Here is a 23,365-nt window from a genome sequence, read left to right as displayed (position 1 = left end):
ATAATTAAATATAATGATAATATTGTCATTACAAAAAGAAAACAATTAAACAAATAATAATCAACAACAGATTATTAAAATTACACATCAACGTTGGTCAGGCGGCTGATATAGTGGTCGCTTCCCCTTGCCACTGTCTGTTGGCTGACGCGACCTTCCTCGGCCTCGGCCTCTACCTCCCTCGTGTATTACGACTCCGGGGAGTGACGTTCGCGAAGGAGGTCGTGCCACAGGCCTATGAACGAAGTTAATTGGGGCTTGATTTGGGAAGAAGTTGCCTTGGGGTTGATTTGGATGTGGGATTATGAAGTCTTGTTGTGGATTTAATGATCTCTGGTATTCGGTGAAAGCAGTTTGTTGATTATTTCTACCGCTTCCGTCACTACTGCTTCCACTTGTTTGCCCAGTAGGATCAAAAAATTGTAAATGAACTGGTTCATTAAGCATCTGACTCATATCCTCTATGCTCATACTCAGTACTGGATCACCCTCTCGGTACTCCGGCAGCTGATTCAAATTAACCATGCTACTCAAATCCGGTCGATATTCTTGTTCACCGGCATTTTGATTTTGTCGTGCCGAAGCCTGAGATGATGATCCAACCCCCCCCCCCCCCGCCGGCGCCCTCTGCTGCGCAAAGAATTCCTGCAATATATGTTGGACCCGTAGGTCCACCCGGTCATCAAATGATGCTTCGAACTCATCGCGGAATTCTTCTCTATACGTGGCCCTCATTCGCGCTTCATACTCATCATCGGTTTCCTCTCTTTGAGTTGGACGAGAGCGTCCTGTACTCGATGAAGATGAAGATGTGTAAGTGACATCTCTCAAACCAGTTGGGTCACTTGCATATAGAGAAGATGTACACCCAGCAGCGAATTTGCGACCTCGAGTCGGACCACCAGCATTCTTAACAAAAGCCAACGACATCTTGTTTCGACGAACATCCTCATTATCTCGCCTATGAGGTGGTAGTCGTAGTTGGCTTGCATTATATTCTTCAACCCAAATTTGCGTCAACCTCTACAATAAATTAAAAAAAATTTATAATTAATTAATTATAATGTTTAGATATAATTATATAATGTTTAAAAAATAATGTTATACGAAATAAATAATAAATAATATATATAATTAAATACTTACCGACACTTCTTGCGCCCTTGCCCCCGTCCACTGACCGGAATCTGCATACCGGTGCATCATGTCATTCATCTCCATAAAGGTGGGTGGACGACCAAATTGTTGGATGAACTCAAGACGAAGCGTTCCGGCAGATTTAGACCCTCCAGAGTGTACGCACGCACGATTGGCTTCATCAGTATTTCTGTTGGCTTTGTTCTTTATACACTTTGCAATATACTCTTCCTCTTCCCATCTGCGGCACAACATAGGGTATGAATTGCCAGCGAGCCAAAGTGGTGGTTTTGAAGGATCCTTTTTAATCTTTTTCCGCGCTTCAAAAAGTAAGGTCGACAGACGCTTGGTGGCTTTTTTGTTGAATATACGCTCAATAGCCGCTGTGTGGTGATTCAGCCAAGTTACTTGCGACTACGAAAAATAAAGAAAAATTGTTAATAAATTAGTAAATATATGTTTAGTAACAAAATTGATTTGATAAAAAAGTAATTATAAATAAAAACGTACCCTGAAGCCATTCCAAAATTGTTGATATCCACGCTCATCTGCCCTAACCTCCGTCCAGTTGAGATATGGAGCCTGGAATTTGGATTTCAATGCATTATTGATTGCCTTATTCGCCGGATTTTGGGGTTGCAAACTGCACAATATATATATATATTAGTTAAGAATAATTATCATATATATCCAATTAATTTATTAAACACAAATTCTTAATAATAATTAACTTACTCTGTGGCGGTATATGGCATGATGATGGGTCTACCATGCCGGTCAACCAACAATTCATTTTGAGGAGCTAGAAGTGCAATATCGGCAATTTCCTCGTCCTCGTGGTCATCATCGTCGTCGTAGGAGTCGTACTCCTCTTCCACACCATCTACGGTTCGAGACTTGGGCATACCCTCCAACCATCGATTCCGAACAACGCGGCGGGGTAATCTACGTCTACGTGGAGCGCGTCCGCGTCCGACACCCGGTGCTGGTGGAATATCATCAATGTCATCATCGACATTGTCATCATCAAAATTTTCTTCATCTGGATTCATCTATAATAAAAAAATATATGATAAATATATTTATATAATTAAGAAATACATGACAAATATATATATAATTAAGAAATACATGACAAATATATATATAATTAATTAAGAAATACATGACATATATTGTTTTATAATTCATCATCATTAAACGATAAACAAATGCAACCAAAAACAAATATTCAAGTACAACGATTAATATTATTACAACGCGGATAACTATATTATAAAATTAATTGTCATCCCAATCTGATACATCTTCATCATCACTGCCTTCATCATCACCATTATCTTCGACGTCCTCTTCATCAACATCACCATCAGAAGGTACTTCTTCGGCTTCTTCTTGTACACAAAGTTGATTAAAAGTTTCAACTGCAATGACATCATCAACATTGGACATCTCATCTTCCTGATATGGTTCATCTTCACGTTCATCTATCTCATTTTTTTCAATCAGACCCCTTGGTTTTGATGTTATTGCGGCACACCAACCTCGCTTATCCCTTGTAGTCGATGGATAAGGGACATAGTGAACTTGTCTGACGTTATGAGCCATAGCAAACGGATCATACAATGGATAATGTTTGTTCATTTTTATGTCCACGGTATTAGTCTTTGAATCATATCTGGTACCTCTATTTGAAGGATCAAACCATTTACAGTAAAACAACACGACTGTTTTCTTGTAATCAAGGTAATTGTATTCGATTTCAAATATGTTCTCAATGACACCGTAAAAATCTCCTTCACCATTTTCAGTCACACCTTTCATACACACTCCACTGTTTACTGTTGTTTTTCCTTCACTCCAACTGTGTGTCTCAAATCTGTAACCATTGACAAAGTAGGTGTGCCATTGTTTAACGGTTGACTTTGGGCCATCAGATAAGTTTCTCAAGTGTTGTATGACACGAGTTGCGGGTGTTTGTTGGTACATGTATTCTTTGAACCATGCTGGAAATTCCGAATTGATTTGAGCAGAAGTATGTTGTGTTAAAAACATCCTAAGTTATTAAATATCGTTAGTTATAAGCGAACTTAATTGGAATAAATAATTATTTATTAACTAATTAAAAATACTCACTGTAAATATGGCTCGACTTCATTGCAATTAATCAGCAAGTGAACATGCGCCGAATAGAGAACTTTGTCACCAGGATACAACACTTTCTCACCACCACCATTACGACCAGGCAAGCTGAATATTGACATGTTTAATGGGTGAATTCTCACAGGCCGAGATGTTTCAGTTTCATTGCGAATATGACTTGATGACAACGTGTCTTTGAAGTAATGCGAACAAAAGTAAATTGTTTCGCGGTGTAAGTATGTTGCACAAATTGAGCCTTCGACCCTAGCTTTGTTTTTCACGGCACGTTTTGCATAACCCATGAACCTTTCAAACGGGTACATCCATCTATATTGAACCGGCCCACCAAGTCTAGTCTCGTATGCAAGATGCACCACAACATGCTCCATAGAATCAAACAAGGCAGGAGGAAATATTCTCTCCAACTTACACAAGATCAGTGGAATGTCATTTTCCATCTTGATGAGATCAGCCTCTCTTAGCGTTGTCGAACACAAATTCTTGAAAAATTGACTGATTTCAATAAGCGGATTCAATACATGTTGGGGTAAAGAACTAAATGCAATCGGAAGTAAAGTCTGGAAAAAAACATGACAATCATGACTTTTCATCCCACGCATCCTTCCGTGGTCAACATCAGCGCATCTCGCCAAATTCGACGAATAACCGTCTGGCATCTTCACTTCTTTTACCCATCGACAAACAGATTTTGCTTCGTCAGGAGATAAAGTATAGTTTGCACGAGGTTTAAGAAGTTTGCCGTTAGATGTCTCCACCAACAACAGTTCGTTACGTTTGCAATACAACCCTATGTCTCTCCTCGCGTTGTCATTATCTTTCGTTTTTCCTTTGACATTCATGACAGTGTTAAATATATTTTCAAACACATTTTTCTCAATATGCATAACATCAAGGTTGTGACGTAAAAGGTTGTCTTTCCAATACGGCAAATCCCAAAAGATACTTCTTTTTGTCCAGTTGTGTGTTTGTCCATAACCACGCGGTTTAGAGGCAACACCACCTACAACCTCAACCTTTGGAATATCTTTCACTTTGTTCCAGACTTGTCGGGATGTCAAATAATCTGGTGGATCACGAGTCTCGGTCTCACCATGAACAAAAGCATTTTTATTTCTTCTAAACGGATGATCAGTAGGCAAGAACCGACGATGACAGTCAAACCAAGTAGCCTTCCCACCGTTGTGTAACCAAAACGCTTTGGTGTCCATCATGCAAATAGGACATCCTAGTTTACCATGTGTCCCCCATCCAGACAACATCCCATATGCAGGAAAATCATTAATGGTCCACATCAAAGCTCCTCTCATATTGAAATTTCGTTTTTGGTTGATATCATACGTCGCAACACCGTTCCACAATCTCTTCAAATCATCAATCAAAGGTTGTAAATAGATATCAATACCAACAGTTGGACTAGATGGGCCTGGTATTACAGCGGCTAAAAACATGTAAGGTTTTGACATGCACATATCAGGAGGAAGATTGTACGGGGTAATCAGAACAGGCCAACATGAATATGGAGTGGCTGATACTTGAGTATATGGTGTAAATCCATCTGAGCATAACCCAAGTCGGACATTCCGTGGCTCCGAAGCAAAGTCGGGATAAACTTGATCAAAATGCTTCCAAGCCATTCCATCAGAAGGATGTCGCAACTCACCTGACATTTTTCTCCTTTCATAGTTTTCACGATGCCATGTCATTTTACTGGCAGTTTGCATCGATGCATACAACCTTTGCAACCTTGGTATTATGGGTAAATAGAACATCGTCTTTCTTGGGATTGGCTTCCTTCTGACTGACCGTGAATTTCTTGTTACACGATATCTTGGTTCTTGACAAAATTTACATTCAAGTAATGCACCGTCATCTACACCAAATTCGTTGCTATAGTACAACATACACCCGTTAACACAACAGTCAATTCTCTTCGCTCCGAGTCCTAACTTTGCAACCAATTGTCTTGCTTCGTAATAATTTTTTGGCAAATCAAGAGGACGGTCTATTGTTATATCCAACATCAGTTTCGTTATCAAGTCCATGGTGTATTCTGAAACAAGACATTCAGACTTGATACCCAAAAGTCTAATACACACCGTTAACTTTGAGTCTCGAGAGCCTTCACACAACGGTGTATTTGTCTCTTTCAAAAGATCAAAAAATCGCTGGGCTTCCTCATTTGGTCTCTCGACGTTAACATCAGCGTCATATTCATCATCAGCAGGGTCGTCGACATCATTTGGCACATAAATCGGCGTATTAAACCCAAGGGCATTAGTTATCATATTGTCCATCTCATTAAACGGATCATAATGCTGATGATAATATTCGGGAACAACAACGGGCTGAAAAACACTGCTTGAAGCACGATTTTGATTCACGGGAACAGTCGTGGAACATCCCTCGCCATGACTTGACCAAACCCAATAATTAGGTTGGAATCCCTTTTTATATAAATGAGACCTAATTTCATCTTCGCTCCGTATTCTTGTACATCGACAAAGTACACACGGACATCTAATTCCCCCTTCACGTATCACAATGTCATTATATTTTACTGTATTGATAAACATTTCGACCCCTATTTTAAATTCCTCTTTAACCCGGCCCCTCTTTCCAGGATTATGTCTATCGTACATCCAATTACGATTGGTAAAATCCATATCTGCGTATAGTTTAATTAATATATAATTAGATCAATATATGTATTAAATTTATTACTTTATTTTTCAAAAGTATTTTGGACATATATATATGTCTACTCAACAATAACACATAAACTTTTAACATTTTATTTTTAAAGTTTATGGTTTATTAAATCTAAAAAATACTAAGTTTTTTAGTTGACAAAACTACCGACTTTTTAACATATATATTATAATTTTTTAAAATATAATTGTTTTTCTTTTTTTAAATACATAGTAATAATAAAATGCTAGTAACTATTTCTAAGTGTACGGTAAAAATAAAACTATCACTAAATATTATAAATTAAAATTACATATATTACTTACTTGGGTGCCGGGTAGAGTCTTACTTGGCGCGCGCTCCTAACCACAAACTCCGCTCCTAACCCACGACCTCCGATGACCACGAGAATTTGCTAATAAAAATTGTAAATAACAAATTATTAGAACATATACATTTAAATAACAAAGTAAATACACAAACTGTTAAAAAATTTCTTTTATAAATTTTTTTTAAAAAAATTTCGTTTTTTTAAAAAATAATATAAATATACTGTTTTTTTGAAAAAAAAATACTTATTTAAAAAAAATAATTCTGTTTTCGAAATAAACAAAATTAAATATATTTTTTTAATTTTTTTTACAAAAACAATAACTTTTATACATAGTGATAAGAAAATATTAGTAATAAATTACAAAGTATTAATTAATAACTATTACTAAGTATACGATAAAAAAAAACTATCACTATATAAATTAAAATTACGTTACTTACTTGGGTGCCGAGTAGATTCTTACTTGGCGCGCACCTAGCCCACGAACTCCGCTCCTCACGAGAATAAGACTTGCTATTAAAAATGGTAAAACACAAATATTAGAACATATACATTTAAATAACAAAACAAAAATTTTAAATTCGTAAAAGTAAAACACAAACACTTACCACTTTTTGTATGGAGATTAAGTTGAAAGTATGAAATTAGAGAAAATTTAAGAGAGAAGTTAGATAAAATTTAGAGAGAGAATGGAAATGAAAAAATGAAGTGAAGGAGTAGTAATATATAGGAGTAGTCATAATTGACCGTTACAATTTAAAATTCAAAATCAAGCAATTACTGACGGCCATAAGCCGTCATAATTGTCCAACGGAAATGTGGTTACTGACGGCCTGGGACCGTCATAACTCACATGCGTTACTGACGGCCCAGGACCGTCATAATTGCTTAACGGCTAGTGCGATACTGACGGCCTGGGACCGTCTGAAATGGGCAGTGCAATACTGACGGCCCAGGACCGTCACTAATGCTTAATAGTTAATTTTTTAATTATTTCCGTTCTTCAAGACTACTTACTGACGGCCATAAGCCTTCAATATCCCACAAATGCATTACTGAGGGCTTTTAGCCCTCAATAAGTTTGGTCAGTAATATTATGTTTTCTTGTAGTGATAAGCTCATACGCTACTTGAAGGCTCTGTTTGGTAACACAAATAAGCTAGCTTATAGCTTATTATATGAGCTTATAAGCTTGTTTCAAAAAATTAGAGGTGTTTGGTAACAAACTTTTTGTACTAGCTTATAGCTTTTTTCAGATGCTATTTCAAGTAGCATTTGGGGTCTGTTTGGTAAAAATAAGCTATAAGCTAGCTGATAGCTGATAAGCTAGCTTATTGAAATTAAAGTGTTTGGTAAAATTAGCTTTTAATGTGGTTATTAAATATAAAATTACATAATTGATAGTGGGTAGTTTATTTTTTAGAGTGGGTAGTTATTAAATTAAAGGGTAAAAATGGAATAAAGGGTCTGTTTGGTAAAAATAAGCTATATAGCTGAAAAGCTAGCTTATAGCTGATAGCTGAAAAGCTAGCTTATTAAAATTAAAGTGTTTGGTAAAATTAGCTTTTAAAGTGGTTATTAAATATAAAATTACAAAATTGATAGTGGGTAGTTTATTTTTTAGAGTGAGTAGTTATTAAATTAAAGGGTAAAAATGGAATAAAGTGTAAAAAGCTATAAGCTATAAGCTCAAATGCTACTTGAAATAACATCTGAAAAAAAGCTATAAGCTAGTACAAAAAGCTTGTTACCAAACACCTCTAATTTTTTGAAACAAGCTTATAAGCTCATATAATAAGCTATAAGCTAGCTTATTTGTGTTACCAAACACACCCAAAGTGTAAAAAGCTATAAGCTATAAGCTCAAATGCTACTTGAAATAGCATCTGAAAAAAGCTATAAGCTAGTACAAAAAGCTTGTTACCAAACACCTCTAATTTTTTGAAACAAGCTTATAAGCTCGTATAATAAGCTATACGCTAGCTTATTTGTGTTACCAAACACACCCTTGAGCTTATAGCTTATAGCTTTTTACACTTTATTCCATTTTTACCCTTTAATTTAATAACTACTCACTCTAAAAAATAAACTACCCACTATCAATTATGTAATTTTATATTTAATAACAACTTTAAAAGCTAATTTTACCAAACACTTTAATTTCAATAAGCTAGCTTTTCAGCTATCAGCTATAAGCTAGCTTTTCAGCTATCAGCTATCAGCTAGCTTATCAGCTATCAGCTAGCTTATAGCTTATTTTTACCAAACGGACCCGAAATAGCATCTCAAAAAACACTATAAGCAAGTTAGAGAAGCTCGTTACCAAACACTCACTAGTAGAAAAATGACATATTACATAAGCATTTTACATCTGCGGAACATATGTCAGATGTGAAAAGCTATATGGAGGAGTCTTTTCATCTGGTTTCAATATCCACAGAAGTGAAAAATATATAGACAAAACTTTTTACATCTGGTTTCAATGTACCAGAAGCATAACTGGACGCGGTGGCAATCCTGTAATTATGGCGAAAATTATCTAAAATAAATATATATCTGGGCATATATATCCTCAGATGTAAAAAGTCAGGTTGAGTAAAAAAAAAAAAATATTTTTGGAACCAAATATTTTTGTGCTATATGCTGGTTCACTAAAAATGGCTATGCTGATTCATTTACCATACATTAATTAACATGTTGTAGTTTACATATGAATTATGTTATTTACATATTGTAGGTGTTCAATGATCCCACGACATTAACAGAGGAGGAGTTGTATGATTTGCGAGACCGCTGGGCAACTTGTTTTCTTCAACTATATAATCCCGAGGTAGATTATGATGATGCCGACGAGAAAGATTAGGAGCTAGCTAGGTTTGTGTGAAGTTACAATGGACTAGTTATGATGATGTTTTAATTTGTATTTTGGATGGATTAGTATTAATTATTATGATGTTTTGTATTTTGGATTACAATGTGGTTGTACTTTAATGACATTATTACTATATATATGTTGAATGTTGAATTTGGCTATGGATGTTGAATTTTAGTATTGTGTTCTTGATGCAAGTTATGTTATATTGTTGGCATTGTGGGTTAGATTTTTTTAATAAAAAAAAAGATTTAAAATATATATAAAAAAAAAACGCAGGTTTTTCAAAAAAAAAAAAAAAAAGTTAAGATTTCACATCAGGTAGACTTGGTCAGATGTAAAAAGTCCAATTTAATTTTAAAAAAATAATATTTGAATTTCGCCTAGGTCAGAGGTAAAAAGTGTTTTTTTACATCTGACTACGCCAGATGTAAAACGTGTATACTTACTAAGTCTCGTGCGTCTACATCTGAAATTGTTCAGATGTAAAAAGTGGTTTTCGCCAGATGTAAAATAGCTTTTTTCTACTAGTGACTTCACATTTTTTTCAAACAATCTTATAAGCTAGTTCAATAAGCTATAAGCTAGCTTATTGGACTTACCAAACAGTGCCTATTTCAAGTAGCGTTTGAGCTTATAGTTTATAGCTTATAGCTTTTTACACTTTATTCCATTTTTACCCTTTAATTTAATAACTACCCACTTTAAAAAAGAAACTACCCACTAACAAATTTGTCATTTTATATTTATTAACCACTTTAAAAGCTAATTTTACCAAACACTTTAATTTCAATTAGCTAGCTTTTCAGCTATCAGCTATAAGCTAGCTTTTCAGCTATAAGCTAGCTTATCAGCTATCAGCTAGCTTATAGCTTATTTTTACCAAACAAAAGCGTATGAGCTTATAGCTTTTTCATTTTATTCCATATTTACCCTCATTAATTTTATTTATTTATTTTTTAAAAATTATAATAACTACCCACTAACACTTAAAAAAAAAAAACTGCCCACTAACCATGTATTTTGATGTCATTTTGTACTTACAACAGCTAAATTTGCCAAACACTTTAATTTTATTCTACTAGCTTTTCAGCTATAAACTACCCGTCATCAACTATCAGCTATAAGCTAGCTTTTCAGCTATAAGCTAACTTATCAGCTATCAGCTAGCTTATAGCTTATTTTTACCAAATAGAGCCTAGGTGGCTCTTGATTTCTATATAGAAATTTGGGCTCTCGTGCTTTTTTTTTTATGGAAGGCTCTCATAAAGTTTTTTTTACGGATGGCTCTGTTGAGTAATTTCTTTTGGCGTTGTTCCATGAGTTTGTAAAAAATCATTCACTATTTAAGTAATAGGGTCTGTTTGGTAAAAATAAGCTATAAGCTAGCTGATAGCTGATGAGCTAGCTGATAGCTGAAAAGCTAGCTTATAGCTGATAGCTAAAAAGCTAGCTTATTGAAATTAAAGTGTTTGGTAAAATTAGCTTTTAAAGTGATTATTAAATATAAAATTACATAATTGATAGTGGGTAGTTTATTTTTTAGAGTGGGTAGTTATTAAATTAAAGGGTAAAAATGGAATAAAGTGTAAAAAGCTATAAGCTATAAGCTCAAATGCTACTTGAAATAGCATCTGAAAAAAAGCTATAAGCTAGTACAAAAAGCTTATTACCAAACACCTCTAATTTTTTGAAACAAGCTTATAAGCTCATATAATAAGCTATAAGCTAGCTTATTTGTGTTACCAAACAGAGCCATAGATGCGCACTATTAGACGGTATTTTTTTTCTTTTCAAATTTCTTATTTTTACTCATTCATTTAGGGCGTGTGAGAAACTCATAGGATGCAAAAAAAAATAACATTCTCTTGCTAATTAACATGCGCTCTATTTTTTTTTTAAACAAACCAAAATGAGATATATATATTAACAAAAACTGTCTCCTCAATACAAGATGTGTCAGGATAGACTATGTTAAGAAATTCAATCTCTTAGGTTTATTTTAAATTTCAATTTAGTTACTCAAGTTTAAAAAGTTTTAAGTTAGTCTTTTTAGTCAATTTTTTGTTTAAACCGTCCATGTGACCAAGAGATTTCATACGTGGACAACTTAAGAAGATGTCGTGTACAACTTTTAAAATTTAATGAAAAGTTAGATAATATTACCTCAAATTTCAACGAAAAGAACAACTTATATTGACATCAATAAACTAACTTGAAAATTTAAAAATTTAGAGGACCAAATTAAAATATAAAATAAACGTAATTGACTAAAAAAACCAAATTTTTATTTTGAAAAAGTTAAATACACCACTTTTAACAAGGATTTTTTATATTGAGCAAAGTCACACTATAGCATTCTTTTTAACAAATTTGTTAGTTTGTAAAAAAAACAATTTGCTTGTATTTAAAATATTGTTTTATTTCTTTTTTAAGAATTTTCTTTTTGAAGTAAAATACAGCGTGCAGAGGAATCGCAAGCTGCAACACCTTGATCATATCATCATCATATATTAAAAGAATTTTTTTAAAAAAAGTACAAAAAAGGGAGGGGGGGAACATAAACTAAAACCCTAAGTGGTAAAGAAAAGATAAAAACATAAAGAACTGATTAAAAACATAACGAACAACTTCCCTCCATATAATTAGTTAGGCGAATACTTGAAAGCAATTACCTTAAATCTTTTGCTAGCCTCAACTTTTTGATGCTTGAACTTGCTCTTCCTTTTTCTTGGAGTAGTCACCGACTGAAATAGTTGATTTGTGTTTTCAACTGAATCGACAATCTCTTCATTCTGAATCATGTTAGCCCAGGAATCACTTAGGAAATTCATAGCTTATTGGGCCGCACTTAAAAGATGCATGTTATGAATAACATTTGTACTAAAGTTTGACAAATCAGATTTTGACACCACTATGAACCTATCATGATTTTACAAGGGAATTGAGTCTGCTACCACTTCTTCCTCGTGCATCTCTCTTCACAAAGAACTTCATTCTCAAGGTTCGTGACATCTCTCATAATAGGCGAAAATATGTCATTCCAAGATGAAAGTATCTTGAAAATAAACAGGAACTACTTCAACAGAAATAAGACAGCTGTCCAATATTCATCTTCAGATATTTTGGTTGAAATGTGCTTACCTTTCAAACACAAATAAGGTAACTCCGATGCAAGAATGTTGCACGAATTGGACAACACTTGAGCAATAGTTTTGGTAACCATCAACTGTAAGGAGGTGGAAGCCATGAGAGTACAACCCAAAACAGAATGAAACAAACCAAGCAGCAAAGAAAACCCACAAATTGACCACAATCAATTACTGAAAACACAGTCGTAGAGAAAGAGATGTTTGCAAATATGAACTTGAATCATCATTTCGCACAAGACCGAGCTTTGAATTGAAACAACCTGACATGCAATTTGACTTTGTGATTAACCTATTTTTTTTTTCATCAACCAAACAAATGAAAATAAAATAGGGACTAAATTGTCCTGGTTTATTTTTTTCAATAATTAAAAGTTAGTTTTATTTTTTCTCAAAGACTTTAAGTCATGCAATTTTTCTCAAGAACTAAAATGGATTTCACTCAATAATAAATGTTGAGTGATTTCCTTCGCTACACAAACCATTTAACACAAAATTTCATCAAGAAGGACAATTACCACGGTTCACCAAACAATGATATTTTCATATAAACCAATTTGTTCCAAATTATATTATGAAGTGGTAATATTCTATCAGAATTCTGCATCAAAAGTTAATAAGTTTTTTATTTTTATTGATAGATAGACAAAATAAAAAGTCATTAAAAACTCACACAAATAAAATAGAAGGACCGATGTTCAAATTCCAATCGTCGTGTCCAACCTAACAATTTTGACATTTCTATTAGTCAAGCTCGATTTTGTGAACATCTATGATCTTGCAAAAAAACATTAGATAACAGCGAAAAATAGTGTCATTAACATCACCCACTCAGCACATTATCAGAATATTGAATATAACCTCCGTCGAGTAGAATCCCTACTAGATCCTCAAACCATCTCCCCATCAAGCAACTCATATTTACAAGATAACCCCTTAAACCATTTTTCATCACTATGGATAGATACATTTCTTGCGGAAATTAGTGAGGACTTAAACAAGTAACAAGTGGGCAGTGATCCTGGCAACAGACTCTGCTGCCCTTGAAATTCATAAGACCCCATTGAAACTTCGACTGCTCCAATTATATATAAATAAATACTAACAAATAAGGAAATATGATAGCAATGTACAAAATCTTCAAAGCTTGTTTGGCATTGGCATTCCTAGAGAACCCTTACCAGATCTAAATTAAGAAATATGACTTAAAGAATTACATCAAGAGGTTTCATGAAATTCTCATGAATTGTAAATTTCTTGCATTATTAACACCAGTTTGGAGTTTCAACCATTTAAAGAATTACATCAAGAGGTTTCATGAAATTCTCTGTTGATGTATAACATTGGCCTAATATCCAACGCCATTGACAATTAGGGACATGTAAGTACGACCGACATTGCCTTATATCTCACATTTTCTAATTTTTCAATCAGGAACCATCGTTTGCAGTTCAATCAGTGCACCAGCCAAAAATTAAAATGCAACCATTAATACCATCAAAATATACTAGAGAAAAATACGCACACAAGGATGTATAGGTACGAATATGGTACTGATATTGGATATGAGTACAGGATACAACAGTACTAAAATAAGGCAACTATGAGTATAGTTTCTGCATTAAATCTACACCAATAACAGATCCCAGACAAAAAGTAAACACAGAAACACCGTGACAAAAAAGTGCAGAAGAAAGCCGCATTCAACTGCACCTAATCCACGCCAACTGATGAACTGATATTACCACACCATACAATTTAAGGGATGAAGATCCCACACCTATTCATAATACATGCACAGACTCGAATTCCCTCTTCCAAGGAACCACCGCCAAGATAGCATCTTAACTTTGTCCACTATTTCTTCCACCAATAACACAATATTATTGAAGAGACAATCATTCAGGGTTCACCGGATAATCCACATGGTTACGTGCCAAATAAGCATCAGACCATGTTTGGTTACAACAATAAAGAAAGTTAAATTATTCAATTCACAATAAAAGTTCAAAAACTAAAAAACTGTAGTTGGTTACAACAACAAAGAAACTCATCCGCAAATAATATTATATTATCATATATATTATAATATTAATATATAAGAAAAAGCCACATATAACACTAGTGTAATAGATCAAAACACAATGCTTAGTACTATACAAATATGAATATAGTGTGCAGCAAGAAATAAATGCTCAGTTCAGAATTTGACTTGTGTAATAGATCAAAACACAATGCTAAAAAGGTGTTAGAACACAAGCTCGATTTTTTTTATTTTGCAATACAATGAAAAAAGCACAATAAGATATTGTAGGATGGAAGAGTTTCCAACCCATTCTCCTCACGAAGATACTTCTCTTAACCACCTATAAACCTCATTGGTTCATGACAATGCTTTAAATTTTGGGCGTGGTTGTGTCACAATTCTTGATATTGAGGAGAATCTCGGTCAAATGTGGTTGGCGCAACCACAATAATGGTTATGTTGCGGTCTAGATCGCAGTTAAATCCCTTTATTTAGAAACTCAGTTCTTAATATCCTTACCACGAGCTTCTCCCCCTATCACAAGTCATGCGATTACTGCATTTTGTGGAACAGTATATTTTAAGCAGCTTTTCCTGCCCACTACACTACCCTGATTATTCCTCCCTGACTGTGCAATTTAACTACCTAGTTACCGATTTCAACAAAACTAAATCTTCTAAGACGATCATTTAGATCTAAGTCCTCTTTAATGGGGCAATAAAAACATTATAAGCTATCAAACGATAAACAAGGATTCTTTTGAGAAGACAACTACTTATGTAATCTTCAAATCTAAATTTAGCATACAAGTACCCATAAAATGGATAAGACTTTATCTAATTGAAGTCATAAACAAGTTCAATAAATACATAAATACAAATAAACAGATAGGATTGATAAGTAGTAACTAAATAATTTAATTTGTTTGTGTAGCAAGACAAAGTCATGACCTACATAATAGCTCATAGTTCAAACAACCAAATCCAACAGTTAGATAGTAGTAGTACTAGTAGAAGCTAATGAAGCAAAAAATACTACTTATACGGTCTATATGTTATCGATCAATGAAATAAAAGTTGACATGTTGCAGAGGCCTTAGGGCACACAGACAATTTCCTTTCTATTTCAGGTTGATCCCTTTGGGTCCAGATATCCATGATTTGTAAATTTCTTGCATTCTTCAAAATATATTTTGCTAACATAAGCTCACTTTGTACTCCTGAAAAGTTACAGATAGTGCAAGTTCTAAGGTATGATGAAAGGCATTGTGGGACAACATCTGGTTCCACAGAAATTTCCTGATCATCTTCTTCACTCCCCGCCCCGCTGTAGGATATGACCCCTATTAATAGAACACATAAAATAAAGCTAAACATAAAGGCGAGTTAAGAAAAGATAAACCAAATATGATTCTTAGACTTAACAAACCTTGTAAAGTTTGAGATTTTGAAGCTTAGGGCAGTTTTGGAGCACTTGTGCTACCATATTCCAATTATCGTGGAGCTCTAAGTGGGTCAAATTATGAAAGATATGAATATCATCGGAAAGGCGTTGTGGCTGCGGCTGATTCACCTGAATTATGTAGAAAGATATACATATACTATCAAATTGTGGAAAAATTCCCAAAAGAAAAAGAACAATGCAAGAAGAGAGTGCCATAGATGAATCCATCTCTTTGACAGAACACTTGTGGCAACTGTATCTTTGATGGGAAGAAGAGAGAGAATGCGGCTCAGAGTTTCATCCGGTAAACTGCTGATCGTATCCACCGCCGGTGCCGCTTTAGAATTTTCCCGTCGTCGCATTTCTTCTTCCTCATAAAGGTGTGTATATGAGGGTAAATAAAAACTTTGGCTCTTGGTAAAAAAAATTGCTTTGGCTCTTAAATATTGTTACCAAAATAATTGATAGGTGAGTTTGGATAGGTTTATTTTTTATTTTCGATAGGTTTATATTTTTAACTTATGCAAAATAATTTAGGATCTTATCTTATTAGAATGTCGACCGTATCTGGTGTTGCTCCTCTTCCGTTCGAGTGAATGGGAGAGGGTTGTGTACCTGCAGGTGCTCTGACTGCTAAGTTAGTTAAATGTAAAACAAAGATTTTCAGTAAGTGAGAATATGTACATGACTTGACTATATGAGTAGTGTATAAAATAATAATTTTTTTTAGAGTAGAAAAAAAATATATTAAAAAAAAAGTTATTATTTTATTTAAAATAATAAAAAAAAAGTGAATTTTATTATAATAAACAAACACAAAATCAGAATCACTATTAACAAACTACCCTTAGTTGGAAAACGCTAACTACTATTCCTGCGACAAATATATTATTAACCAGGTCTCTGCACAAGTCGAACAGAGACCGGTATAAAAGTAACAGTGCCTTTTATTTTAATCTTCCAATTTTTATGAGAAGGAAATCTGAAGTGAAAGATAGGTAAAATTTGATCCGTGTGTTATCTTTTCATTAATTATAACAAGAAAAAATGTTATCTATGTCCCTAAAACATTAGTTAAAATACCTAAATATAATAAAAGTATCTTAAAATTTGACTACAAGTGTAAAAAATTACCCCTTTAATAAAAGTTTTTCTTTTTTGTTAACCAGAAACACTAGTTACCAAAAACAACTTTAAGAGGACAAAACTTATGCCATGTTTCTTTGTTGTTTCTCATGGAAAATATATTACAAGTTATATTATGTCATTTCCTTGGAGTAAATTATCAAAGTAGTATCTCCTATCAGATTTTATTTTTTTTCAAAGCACACTTGCCTCATTTTATTCAAATGGTTCTCAATGCAAAGAAGAAGCGACTCAAATAGACAACGACTAGTCCAAGATATAGCCGCTCTTGCTAATTTATGAGCATTCCAAATCACAGATCACTGCTGCAGCTCTTGAGACTGTCCTAACTGTCACAAGTATTGTGTTGCATTTCAGTCATTCCACATGAACCTTGCTTGAGTGCCTAGCTGCTGTGCATTTATTTTGTTATTGTTTCAGAGGTCATTGTTTCTATTCTTCCAAATTATCCAATACATGACAGCCACCTTCTGGAAGAAACAAATTATAAATTTTATAAGCATCTCATTGTTTCTCCCTGTGTAACATTAAATTTTTCACATAAAGGCTAGGCTATACCCACCTTTTACTTGCGGCGCCCTCACCCATAACTCATCTGATGCTCTCAGCCATGATTCAGTCATTACTTGTACCTTACTTCCATCTCCAATTCACCATCTACACAAAGACATGGCGTGATTTCCAAATTCTCTGATATGCAAAAGTCGGATTATTACCCAAACTAGCTTCAAAGAAGGAAGAGAGAGGAAAGTTCCTAGCTTTGAAGGAGATATTCCAATATAGTTTCGCTACTATACCCATATTGAAAGCTTGGAAATTTTGGAAGCCTAACCCATCCACCTTCTGCTTTGGAACACGCCATACGTTCCCATGCCAACCACTTAATTCCTTTGGTGTTATTACCTCCTCCCCACCAAAAGGCATTCAACATTCTCAATATCATTTACGATTGCATCCGGAAGAACTTAGATACTCATAATATAGGATAGTATTGCTTGCAAGACTGAATTGATCATCATGTGTACCTTCTTATTTGAAATGTATTTAGCTTTGCCAATAAACATGTGTACCTTCTTATTTTGTGGTTGTGGGCAAGACTCCTTCACTACCGGCCACCGACTCAATTTGAATTTTAAAATTCGAAAACTCAGAAACAAGTTTCTAGTCCTAAAACTCGAGTATAATATTTTTAGATTTTTAGGGGTGTGCGACGAGAGTCTTAGGTCAACAAGAAAAACACCTTTTGACACTCTATTTTAATCGTTCACCTTTTTTTCAGTTGTCCAAAACGTTCATCCTCTTATTGGTTGAAATTTATGTAAGTTATCATTTTGATTGCATCCCACGTATAGTGGTGGAATAAGTTATAAGAGGATCCGATTCACATTTTAAACACCACGTATAGAGAGCCAAACTCCGTCTACGTGAGGTTAGCTCCATTGATAGGGACATCGCATTTTATATGCAGGAGCCAAGGTTCGATCCCCGGACACTCCACTTATTCGGTGAAATTTCTAGCCATTAGACTATCTAAAAAGAAGAGTCAAACTCCACTTGTTTCTTGATTCAATAGTTTATTAAATAAATGGCATGTGATAGTATACCTTTCTCACTCGTTGTCAAATTTTGTTTTTTACCTTCAATTTCTAATAAACTCTTGTTGTCTGACGAAATCATTGCTGTGAATGTAAGCTCTACTTTATTAATTACTATTAACTGGTCAGCTTTGTTAATTACTATTTACTGTGTAACTTAGCACATTGTAGTTTCATAGCAACATAAAATTGTTGTGTTGTACGAATAGTTTAGCTAGTAGCTATTAGAAATGCTATTTAAGGGGTTCGGTTCCGAATTCCGGATTCTCCACACTTATTATGTATGAGTCTAGATTATCGGAAGAAAAAGAATAGAAAATTACTATACTGTTGATATAATTTTCATTTTATGCATAATATGTTAGTATACACGAATTTGAAATCTAAAATAAAGTTCCTTCAAAATCATGATATTTAGAAGCTCTGCAAAGTACGTTGCATATTAACCGATAAGATTCACTTTAGAAGGTGTGGAAAGTTATTTTCCTCGTAACAAACATGATTTTGGTATATTTAGTTATATGCTAATTCTACGGTGCATAGGTGAGACATATCTTGCACCATGGATAAGTTAATTTATACCATTGAATCGATGAATCACAGAATTAGATAAACTGAGATATGACGTGACTTATTGATTCAGTGGTAAAAAATACACTTATACATAGTGCAAGACAATTTTACTTGTGCACGTTAGACAAAACAAAACCACAATTTGACTACATGTAATGAAAAGTAATTTGTGTTGGGTTAAAAAAATAATGCTGGCAAAGCCTAACAATTATTTGTGCAAAACGAAACATCATCACAAGAATCTGTAAACCAAGAAAAGGTATTAAACTGAGGTGTAATATCATACATCCTATCTAAACAACTAGAATATAAGCCACAATTTGAATTTGCAACAACTATTGAGAAACTCCCTACATAATGAGGAAAATCAGAAATAAAATTTGCCAAAATGATCCCTTAAAACCCTACAACCTGAAACTATTGCTCTATCAGAGTAACATTTTATTTAATTAGCTAGTAAAGCACTCCAACATCTTATTGAATCTGTTAAAGAGTATTGCTTTTATGATAACTCAAAAGTCAGGCATATTTTGGTACAAATTTGTGAATCATGATACTAATTCAATTTATTGCTTTTAGTATCTCAAAACCTTAGTTTAAGAGGACACCAATCATGCCACCAAATGTAGCCAATAAGATCAAAATATAGCATAATATTAGAAATAATGAAATTGGGAAGATAACAAAGACATATTCTATAAGTAAACAGGTAGGGTAGATAAGCACTAACAAAATCACTTAAAGATAAAGTCATGACCTTCATAATAGCTCATAGTTCAAAGTTCAAACCTCCAAATCCAACAGTTGAATAGTAGAAACTAATGAAACAAGCAAGATAGAGAAACTACGATTTACACTGGCTATGTATTATCAATCAATAAAATAAAAGTCGACATGTTGCAGAGGCTTTTGGGCATGTGGACAGTTCTGTTTCTATTTCAGGATTATCCCATATGTTCTGCATTCTCATGAATTGTAAATTTCTTGCATTCTTCAAAATATATTTTATTAACATAAGCTCACTTTGTAAGCCTAAAAAGTTATGAATAGTGCAAGTCCTAAGGAATGATGAAAGGCATTGTGGGACAACTTCTGGTTCCACCCAATTATTTTGCAGATAATCTTCTTCATGCCCCGCTATCTCAAATGAGGCCTGTTAATAGGACACGTAAAATGAAACTGAACATAAAGATGTGTTAAAAGATAAATCAAATATGGTTCTTAGACTTAACAAACCTGGTGAAGTTCGAGATTTTGAAGCTTGGGGCAGTGTTGGAGCTTTTGTAGTACCAATTCCAATTTATCGTGGAGCTCCAAGTGGGTCAAATTATGAAAGATAGGAATATCATAGCAAGGGCATGGCAGCTGATCCATGTAGAAAGGCACACCATCAAATTGGGCCAAAATTTCCACACACACAATGCAGATTGCAGATTGATAAAACACTAAGTTAGTGAGCCTTTAGTTATTAAAGAAAAGATAGAGGGGTGAGCGAAAGGAGGAAAAAAAGTTGTTATGAATATGTTAGGAGTAAAGTTCTCGGAGCTCATAGAACTCTTGTTATTTCGTTCGTTTTCTGTTTTACCTCCATTGTATTCACCAATATTTCAAAAATAATTCTCAACATTGTGTCTAAAAATCTGGTTTCTATCACAGATGAAGCAAATTTTACTTTGTTTTACATCTTATTCCATCATCGTATGATATACAATTGACCAACGTTTCAACACTAGTAATAATTTGAGAAAATAGAATTATTGAATGTAATCAAATTTATTGGTGTGTTCATGGTATGGTATTGTATAGATTGAATTTAGGTATCAATGCATTCAATGCATGAAATTAAAAATAAAACAAACCTCATATACTTTATGTTCTTTTGTGCATAACATGGATGTCTCGACGCACAAATACTCCGAATTAGAAAGTGCTTTCATCGGAAAACATAAACACCAGCATTGAGTGATAACTGCACTATTCAATTTGGGTAAGCTTAAACTTTCAAACTCTTGAATGGTAAGCGAATTTCCATAATAGAAGTAAATATTTGTCGCTCGTAGATCCTCAAGATTTGGACATCCAGCTAGAAGCAACATAAAATCTCGAACCATTTGAAAGACAATATAATCCAAATGAAGTACCTTGAGTGATGGAAATCCAAATCCAATGGAAGAAAATGTAAAACCCTTCACACGGAATCGGGCAAGGTCAAGACTTAGAAGGGTTTTGCAGCTGAAAATACTTATGGGCAATATAGGTGTTTGACCAATCACATCATCATCATCATCACTGTCATCCACATAGAGATGGAGACGAAGATACTTGAACTCACGAGATTGAACAACAAGGTTAACCCATTTGGTGACATTGGGAAACCCTAAATTAGAGGCAAGATTACAGTTACCGTATTCAATTTTGAGGCGGAAAGTGTTGATGAAATGAGAGACCAAGATGGAGTCGATAAACTTGGTAAAAGTGGTGATAGATTGAATGCTATTCAATTTGATGATATTGGGGAAGTCGATATTGTCAATAGAGTGGCATAGATGAATCCATCTCTTTGACAAAATACTTGTGGCAACTGCTTCTTTGGTGGGGAGAAGAGAGAGAATGCCGCTCAAAATCACGTTCGGTAGATTGCTGATTGGATCCACCGTTGGTGCTGCATCAGACTTTCTCCGTCGCTGCATTTCTTCTTCGCACAAATTGATTGAATGCAATTTGGTCAAGGTAAAGTTTTAACTGGTCTTTATTAACTTGATATAGCATATATCAATTATTTTATTTTATTTCTGTTTCAATTTCTTTTTTCCTTTTTTGGTAACAAATAAACCCTTCTTTTTCGCAATTTGGTAAACCCAGTTTCAGAGTACAATATCACTCTTATTTTTTTTATAAGCACATTATCATATCATATCACTCTTAGACTCTATTCAAAAATCAACTGTTGAGCTACTTTATAAAATATAAAATAAAATAAAAAGATATGTTTAATTAATATTTAATTTTTTTCAATAAAGATGATAGGGGTAATATTAGAAGAAAAAATGGTAAGCTATAAGCTATAAACTCATAAGCTATTTGAAATAACATTTGAAAAATAAACTATAAGGTAGTATAATAAGCTATAAGCTCTTTTTAAAAAAATGTTACCAAACAGAGCTTTCAGCTTATAAGATAGTATAAACTAGCTTATTGTGCTTCTCAAACAATAAATTAACATAGTAGTTCAAACCATGGTTAGTGACTGAAACCCTTTTCTTTTTTTTTCTTTTTTTGGTTAGAGACTGAAACCCTTTTCTATTTCTATAAAATAATAATACAAGAAATGATATTTTGACACATATTTTCTTACACAATACACACACACGGGAGAGAAACAAGGAAAAAAAAGAAGATGAAGAGGGAAAATATTACCAAACTACCCCTGTATGTATTGTGTAAGAAAATTTGTGTCAAAATATCATTCCTCTACTAATACTTTATGACTTAGGTGAATTCAAAATCATAGAAAGTTTTAAAGCACATTAATTCTTTTTTATCACAGTACAATAATTTAATATGTTTAAAGTAATTATTAACGGAACAATTATCTCAGATTTAAGTTTCAATGGTTAGGGTGAATAATCGATTGATTCCTAAGAACAATTCATGAAGTTGTAATTCATAAAAAGCATTGAACACATATATAACTGAATAATATTGAGATTAAAATTGGAATATTGAAATCCTCATAAGTTTGCATGATCCAATTTGTTCTAAGGAAGATCATCTAATGAACCTAATCAATAAATGACTTGGCTACTCATAATAGATATTATCATAGCAATAAGTTCAAGAAAGAATACATGATAATGATACATCCATATTTTAATAGCTAGTTATATAACTATTGGATCCATCCATATTTTACGCTGCTTAATATAACATACAATGCATGTTCTTAGATTAATAAGCCTATTGAGTATTGAATATTGGAAAACATTTTAATTTGGAGTTGAATATTTGTCCCTATTCTGTTTATTTAGTACTGATTTGATGACTCTACACTATCCTTACTTGTTACTTTACTTACTTCATATCCTTAGTGCAGTTTTATGTAGCCAATTCCATAGTTAGAAAAACAAACACACAAGCTAGATATTGAATCACATTCTGCTTCTGAAGCTATTTCCCATGTTTATTATTCATGCTCTTATTAAATTGGTGTGGTCTTTTCTGTTGGGAATAATGCCTAAA

The 23,365-nt window shown here is 33.6% G+C and overlaps 3 protein-coding genes across 3 annotated transcripts; all 3 read right to left on the bottom strand.

The window, feature by feature from the left end:
• Window positions 1-87: 87 nt before the first annotated feature.
• On the bottom strand, window positions 88-6,373 carry LOC123891682. The gene is made up of 5 exons (XM_045941591.1): window positions 6,315-6,373; window positions 1,873-2,189; window positions 1,648-1,780; window positions 1,147-1,551; window positions 88-1,023 (listed from the first exon to the last, which is right to left on the bottom strand). Exons 2-5 carry the CDS (start codon window positions 2,187-2,189, stop codon window positions 88-90), a joined length of 1,791 nt encoding a protein of 596 aa, XP_045797547.1. The 5' UTR covers window positions 6,315-6,373.
• Window positions 3,270-5,594, bottom strand: LOC123891681. The gene is made up of 3 exons (XM_045941590.1): window positions 4,961-5,594; window positions 4,244-4,855; window positions 3,270-4,126 (listed from the first exon to the last, which is right to left on the bottom strand). Exons 1-3 carry the CDS (start codon window positions 5,592-5,594, stop codon window positions 3,270-3,272), a joined length of 2,103 nt encoding a protein of 700 aa, XP_045797546.1.
• A 13,451-nt stretch (window positions 6,374-19,824) lies between the features above and the next one.
• On the bottom strand, window positions 19,825-21,992 carry LOC123888145 (FBD-associated F-box protein At5g56370-like). Its single transcript, XM_045937110.1, has 3 exons — window positions 20,986-21,992; window positions 20,363-20,491; window positions 19,825-20,279 (listed from the first exon to the last, which is right to left on the bottom strand). The coding sequence occupies exons 1-3, from the start codon at window positions 21,814-21,816 to the stop codon at window positions 20,001-20,003; spliced, it is 1,239 nt and encodes a 412-aa protein (XP_045793066.1). The 5' UTR covers window positions 21,817-21,992; the 3' UTR covers window positions 19,825-20,000.
• Between the last annotated feature and the right edge of the window lie 1,373 nt (window positions 21,993-23,365).

Source organism: Trifolium pratense, linkage group LG6 (assembly GCF_020283565.1).
Source record: "Trifolium pratense cultivar HEN17-A07 linkage group LG6, ARS_RC_1.1, whole genome shotgun sequence".
Lineage (NCBI taxonomy): Eukaryota > Viridiplantae > Streptophyta > Magnoliopsida > Fabales > Fabaceae > Trifolium > Trifolium pratense.
The sequence above is the reverse complement of the archived record's forward strand: the minus strand, read 5'-3'. Positions and strand labels throughout refer to the sequence as shown.